At 39.6% G+C, this 7,666-nt stretch overlaps 1 protein-coding gene across 2 annotated transcripts in view; it reads left to right on the top strand.

Moving 5' to 3' along the window:
* LOC133538612 (protein Hook homolog) overlaps positions 1–5,380 on the top strand; it is a 6,032-nt gene extending 652 nt beyond the window's left edge. For both annotated transcript variants that reach the window (XM_061880263.1, XM_061880264.1), the window contains exon 3: positions 5,156–5,380. In XM_061880263.1, coding sequence (XP_061736247.1) covers positions 5,156–5,275 — 120 coding nt within the window. In that variant the 3' untranslated portion in view covers positions 5,276–5,380. The remainder of the gene's footprint in view (positions 1–5,155) is intronic.
* The last annotated feature ends 2,286 nt before the right edge of the window (positions 5,381–7,666 follow it).

Raw genomic sequence — 7,666 nt, forward strand, 5'->3', positions numbered from 1 at the left:
CAGAGTCTTGACCTGAACCCGATAGAACACCTTTGGGATGAATAAGAACGGAGACTGAGAGACAGGCGTTCTCGACCAACATCAGCCTGTGACCTCACCAATGAGTTTTTTGAAGAATGGTGAAAAAAATTCCTATGAACACACTCTGCAACCTTGTGGACAGCCTTCCCAGAAGAGTTGAAGCTGTAATAGCTACAAAACGTGGACTGACATCATACTGAACACTATGGGTTAGAACAGGGGTGCCCACACTTTTTCTGCAGGCGAGCTACTTTTCAATTGACCAACTCGAGGGGATCTACCTCATTTATATATATCATTTATATTTATTTATTTTGAAAGAGACATTTTTGTAAACAAGTTAAATGTGTTTAATGATAATACCAGCATGTGTAACACATATAGATGTCTTTCTTTCACAAAGACAAGAATATAAGTTGGTGTATTACCTGATTCTGATGACTTGCATTGATTGGAATCAGACAGTAATGATGATAACGCCCACATTTTTAAATGGAGGAGAAAAAAAGTTGTCCTTTCTGTACAATACCACATGAAAGTGGTTGGTTTTTGGCATCTAATTCATCCAGCTTCCATACACTTTACAAGAAAAACATTGGCGGCAAATTCCGTAGCTTGCTTGATTGACATTCACGGCACCCGAGGGTCTTGTGAGATGACGCTGGCTGCTGCCAGTTCATTATTATGAAAAAATGACAGAGAGGAAGGCGGGAAACACTTTTTATTTCAACAGACTTTCGCGCCGTCCCTTCCGTCAAAACTCTAAAGGCCGATTGCACATTTCCTATCTTCACAATAAAAGCCCTGCTTCATGTTGCCTGCGCTAACAAAATAAGAGTCTCGGAAAGCAGGCGTGCACAAGTGATGTGCACGCCAGCTTTCTGAGGGATCGCTTGTGCACGCCAGTTTTCCGAGACTCTGTATTTAGTTAGCGCAGGCAGCATGAAGCAGGGCTTTTATTGTGAAGATAGGAAATGTGCAGTCGGCCTTTAGAGTTTTGACGGAAGGTACGGCGCGAGAGTCTGTTGAAATAAAAAGTGTTTCTGGCCTTCCTCTCGGTCATATTTTCATAATAATGATCTTGCAGCAGCCAGCGTCATCTCACAAGACCCTCCGGTACCGTGAATGTCATTTAAGTGACGTCTTGGTGAAGATTGATGATCACTCATTTTTAGGTCTATTTTTTTTAAAAGCCTGGCTCGAGATTGACTGACACACCCCCCGCGGTCGACTGGTAGCTCGCGATCGACGTAATGGGCACCCCTGGGTTAGCACTTCAAGTTCATATGTGAGTCAAGGCCGGTGGCCAAATACTTTTGGCAATATAGTGTATATAGTAGTGATTCACGGGACGGGCTGTAGGGGGCAGCAATGTTGTAATGTTGCCAGAGCAACATGTATAGAGATACTATAAGGTTGATAGCAAACATGGCGCCCTATAGTCATGTGAGGGGCTTTTGACCTATCATTTAGGGACAAGAGGACGGGAGCACATTACACCAGTTTTAAAGTCGCTGCATTGGCTCCCCGTCCGCTTCAGGGTCGATTTTAAAGTTGTATTATTAGTTTTTAAATGTCTTACAGGCCTTGCACCTTCTTATCTATCTGACTGGCTTTAGTCATATCAAGTCTCGCGGATCATGATGTCTTTTAGCTTGACCAGAACAAAGACCCGCGGTGAGGCGGCATTTAGCCCCGACAATCTGCCACGGCACACCAGACTGTATTTCACGGCACACTAGTGGTTGAAAAACACTGCTCTATAGTGATGAGCGACACCACTCATTTTCTTTTCCATCCAAAACCAGGTAAAATTTTGGCTGGTATCGGCGTTACCCAACTGATACCAATATTTTGTGTAAATATACGGAATGTGTCCGGTTCATTTAAAACAGGGGTCTCAGACAAGCGGCCCGCGAGACGTTATTTTGCGGCCCCCACCTTAAAGGCCTACTGAAAGCCACTACTAGCGACCACGCAGTCTGATAGTTTATATATCAATGATGAAATATTAACATTGCAACACATGCCAATACGGACTTTTTAGTTTACTAAATTGCAATTTTAAATTTCCCGGTAGTTTCGTCTTCGAAAAGTCGTGTAATGATGACGTGTACGCAATTGATTGATTGATACTTTTATTAGTAGATTGCACAGTACAGTACATATTCCGTACAATTGACCACTAAATGGTAACACCCCAATAAGTTTTTCAACTTGTTTAAGTCGGGGTCCACGTTAATCAATTCATGGTACAAATATATACTATCAACATAATACAGTCATCACACAGGTTAATCATCATAGTATGTACATTGAATTATTTACATTATTTACAATCCGGGGGGTGGGATGAGGAGCTTTGGTTGATATCAGTACTTCAGTCATCAACAATTGCATCAACAGAGAAATGTGGACATTGAAACAGTGTAGGTCTTATTTAGTAGGATATGTACAGCCAGCAGAGAACATAGTGAGTTCACATAGCATAAGAACAAGTATATACATTAGAAGTACATTTGAGTTGTTTATAATCCGGGGAGATGGGATGTGAATGGAGGAGGGTATTAGTAAAGTGTTGAAGTTGCCTGGAGGTGTTGTTTTAGAGCGCTTTTGAAGGAATATAGAGATGCACTTACTTTTATACCTGTTGGGTTATTGGGAGTGCATTCCACATGGATGTGGCATAGAAAGAGAATGAGTTACGACCTTTGTTAGATCGAAATCTGGGTTTAACGTGGTTTGTGGAGCTCCCCCTGGTGTTGTGGTTATGGCGCTCATTTACGTTAAGGAAGTAGTTTGACATGTACTTCGGTATCAAGGAGGTGTAGCGGATTTTATAGACCAGGCTCAGTGCAAGTTGTTTTACTCTGTCCTCCACCCTGAGCCAGCCCACTTTGGAGAAGTGGGTTGGATTGAGGTGTGATCTGGGGTGGAGGTCTAAAAGTAACCGGATTAGCTTATTCTGGGATGTTTGGAGTCTAGATTTGAGGGTTTTGGAGGTGCTGGGGTATCAGGAGGTGCAAGCGTAATCGGAGAAGGGTTGAATGAGAGTTCCCGCTAGAATCCTCAAGGTGCTTTTGTTGACCAGACAAGACGTCACAGGTTTTCAGGAAGTATGAGCGCTGCGCACACACACAGCTAAATGTCGTCTGCTTTAACGGCATAATTATGCAGTTTTTTGGACATCTGTGTTGCTGAATCTTTTGCAATTTGTTCAATTAATATTGGAGAAGTCACAGTAGAAAGATGGAGTTGGGAAGCTTTAGCCTTTAGCCACACAAACACACGGTGATTCCTTGTTTAAAATTCCCGGAGGTGAAAATTTCCTATGGATCAGAGCACGGTCAAGCGAACATGGATCCTACCAAATGTCAACCAGCAGGTTTTGGTGAGAAATTTGTGGTTAAAAAGTCAGTTTTTACCGGAGAAAAGCTGAGCTTGTGCCGTCCATAGCTGCTGTCGACTCCCCTGAGACACTGCGCGTCAACACATCCGTGGACACACCCTTCCGACTATCAGGTACTATTTAACTCACTAAAACACTAGCAACACAATAGAAAGATAAGGGATTTCCCAGAATTAACCTTGTAAATGTGTCTAAAAACATCTGAATCTGTCCCATTGCAATCGTTTTTTTGTTTTTTTTTCTAGTCCGTCGCTATCAAGATCCTCAAACACGTATCTTTCATCCTCGATCAAATTAATGGGGAAATTGTCGTTTTCTCGGTCCGAATAGCACTTTTTGTTGGAGGCTCCCATTTAAAAACAATGTGAATATGTGAGGAGCCATCAAACATGTGACGTCATCGTCTGCGACTTCCGGTAGAGGCAGGGCTTTTCTCTTAGCACCGAAAGTTGCGAACTTTATCGTGGATGTTCTCTACTAAATCCTTTCAGCAAAAATATGGCAATATCGCAAAATGATCAAGTATGACACATAGAATGGACCTGCTATCCCCGTTTAAATAAGAAAATCTCATTTCAGTAGGCCTTTAACATGAAAGTTTAATGTAAGTGCGGCCCGCGAGTTTTATATGAATGGTGCTTGACAGCGCTGTGTGCGGAGCTGAAGGAATCTACCAATCACGGTGTGGTATATGGCTCTTGAGGGCCGAACATTGACGTTACTTGCGTGATTCAAGCAGAGAAACGTTTTGCCGCTTTTTCACTAGATCAAAATGGCTTTTTCAACGTTCTGGGTTGCCTACCCCTGCATTAGTGGAAAAGCGGCAAATGAGTGAAAGCAACAGAAACGTTGCCATAGAGACGAGGGTTTTTTTTTTACGTGCCTGGCTGCAGTCACACCGCGACACCTGTCCGTCAGTAATCACAGTCCCCGACAACCTGGACCAATTCAAAGCGTTATTTGTTTTTTTAATTGTTTAATTTACGTTGCCTCACACATTGGTGCTGACTGGAGAAATCAAATTATTATTGTTATTACTTATGACTGATTCATTTAAATCTGATTCTGTTCATTTGTATTTTGATTTGATTTTTTGTTGAAAATAAAAATAAAGACATTTAAAAATATTTTTGGGAACAAATCCCACCCACTCTGCATCCAGTGGTCCCCAGGTAAATTGAGTTTGAGAACCCTGATTTAAAAAGTGGTGTATTTTAAGATTTGCTGCTTCACCACTTTAGTCATAATTTTTGCACTTCAGAAACGGTGACTTTAGCCCGAGAGTTCTGTTGGTTTGATACTGTCATTACTGCCACAAGTGGTGGAAAAGTGTATTACAACTGAGTACCCCTGCGGCCCAAGATATATTTTTGGTGGCTCTCTAGCGGGCCCTGATTTAGTGTAAAATAACTAAATCCTTGAGATATTGCCTATGGCCCTGTTACTGATATATATCTCAAATAACTTGAATATCAAAGGTATCGATATTTTGATTTGAGAACTGATGCTCTGTGCAAGTTTTTCCACACCAAACTCGGCCGAGGATGCTTTTTAATGGAAATCGCTTGGTGCACTGTCATGCTGTGCACATAGTTCCCCAAACTCAATCAGTTCCCCAAACTGTTCCCACAGGGCTGCAATCCTAATAGTTTATCATGCATGATATATGATATGATATTAGGTTTCCACTCCAATCTAACAGTTGTCCTTATTGCTCTGTTAAAGTCCTCTGCTCTCCAGCAGCAGACTTTGGATGGTGACCTCAGACCTTCAGGCCCGGTCCAGTCCTTCCTGTCCAAGCAGAGGCAGTCCTCACGCAGAAGGAGGCTGCTGCAGCCCAGATAGAAGCTTCCTTCCTTCTGGAGGAACAAGAGACTTGAGTTTGCTCTCAGCCTCTTTGTATGAGCTAGCTTATATCGCCCTCTGCTGGCAAATAAATACAACTGCTGTTTAAAAGATGAGGGCTCCATTCTATTATTACTTGTGTTCATGAAACTTCTGGTTACAACAGAGGCCGATATATATGTTTAATCCAAATTATTTGTATGAATAATATATCCAATCACTGAAAATAGTATACAGGCAAATAAATGTTTTTCCGGTTGGAAAAAAAAACAGTAAAAAATAACTTTTTTTAAAGATTTCTACAATTTGTTTTTGATTATTTTTGTACTTTTTTTCAATTTTTTTTTATTGTGTGTGTGTGTGTGTGTGTGTGTGTGTGTGTGTGTGTGTGTGTGTGTGTGTGTGTGTGTGTGTGTGTGTGTGTGTGATTTAAAATTGTATTTATTAGGTTATTTGTGTTTAACTTTGAAGTTAATTTTTTGAAAATAGTATACAGGCAAATAAATGTTTTTCCCGTTGGAAAAAAAACTGTGAAAAATAACTTTTTTTAAAGATTTCTACATTTTGTTTTTGATTATTTTTGTACTTTTTTTCAATTTTTTTTTATTGTGTGTGTGTGTGTGTGTGTGTGTGTGTGTGTGTGTGTGTGTGTGTGTGTGTGTGTGTGTGTGTGTGTGTGTGTGTGTGTGTGATTTAAAATTGTATTTATTAAGTTATTTGTGTTTAACTTTGAAGTTAGTTTTTTGAAAATAGTATACAGGCAAATAAATGTTTTCCGGTTGGAAAAAAAACTGTAAAAAATAACTTTTTTTTAAAGATTTCTACATTTTGTTTTGATTATTTTTGTACTTTTTTTCAATTTTTTTTTTTATTGTGTGTGTGTGTGTGTGTGTGTGTGTGTGTGTGTGTGTGTGTGTGTGTGTGTGTGTGTGTGTGTGTGTGTGTGTGTGTGTGATTTAAAATTGTATTTATTAGGTTATTTGTGTTTAACTTTGAAGTTAATTTTTTGAAAATAGTATACAGGCAAATAAATGTTTTTTCCGGTTGGAAAAAAAACTGTGAAAAATAACTTTTTTTAAAGATTTCTACATTTTGTTTTTGATTATTTTTGTACTTTTTTTCAATTTTTTTTTATTGTGTGTGTGTTTGTGTGTGTGTGTGTGTGTGTGTGTGCGTGTGTGTGTGTGTGTGTGTGTGTGTGTGTGTGTGTGTGTGTGTGTGTGTGTGTGTGTGTGTGTGTGTGTGTGTGTGTGTGTGTGTGTGTGTGTGTGTGATTTGAAATTGTATTTATTAGGTTATTTGTGTTTAACTTTGAAGTTAATTTTTTGAAAATAGTATACAGGCAAATAAATGTTTTTCCGGTTGGAAAAAAAAACAGTAAAAAATAACTTTTTTTAAAGATTTCTACATTTTGTTTTTGATTATTTTTGTACTTTTTTTCAATTTTTTTTATTTTGTGCATGTGTGTGTGTGTGTGTGATTTAAAATTGTATTTATTAGGTTATTTGTGTTTAACTTTGAAGTTAATTTAAAATGGTCAACATTTAATTTGCGACATGTTAATTTATTGGGGATTAAAAAATAACGAGCTAACTCATGTGATTAATGAGAACAAAATTATTAATCATATATACAAACAGATTAATTAATAGCCTGTGATTCGTGGTGATTATTCCAAATTTAAAGGTGTGATTAATGCAATTTTATTTCTTTATGCATTATTATGTATGCATTCTTACAAATCAAGCAGCTTTTTTTTTTTTTTTAGAACTTTTAGTTTTCTTTCCAGATTGGCCCTAATCAGCCTTTGTAATGTTAAGTTCCATACGTCCATCCATTTTTTCCGCTTGTCCCGTTCAGGGTCACGGTGGGTGCTGGAGCCCATCTCAGCTGCATTCGAGTGGAAGACGGGGTACACCCTGGACAAGTTGCCACCATATGATAGAGCCAACACAGATAGACAGACAACATTCACACACTAGGGACCATTTAGTGTTGCCAATCAACCTATCCCCAGGTGCATGTCTTTGGAGGTGGGAGGAAGCCGGAGTACCCGGAGGGAACCCACGCAGTCATGGGGAGAACATGCAAACTCCACACAGAAAGATCCAGAGCGCGGGTTCGAACCCAGGACCTTGGTATTGTGAGGTAGACACACTAACCCTGGACCACCGTGCTGCCTAATGTTAAGTTAAGTTAAAGTACCAATGATTGCCACACACACACCAGGTGTGGTGAAATAATCCTCTGCATTTGACACATTCCCTTGTTCGCCCCCTGGGAGGTGAGAGGAGCACAGTTTTTTCCATGAAAAAAATCCACAGGCACACCACCAGCAGAAATAATTTAAAAACGAAACTCAGTTGACAGTAAAAAGTCGTCGTTGCAATT

The sequence above is a fragment of the Nerophis ophidion genome, linkage group LG20, assembly GCF_033978795.1.
Source record: "Nerophis ophidion isolate RoL-2023_Sa linkage group LG20, RoL_Noph_v1.0, whole genome shotgun sequence".
In the NCBI taxonomy this organism is placed as follows: Eukaryota; Metazoa; Chordata; class Actinopteri; order Syngnathiformes; family Syngnathidae; genus Nerophis; species Nerophis ophidion.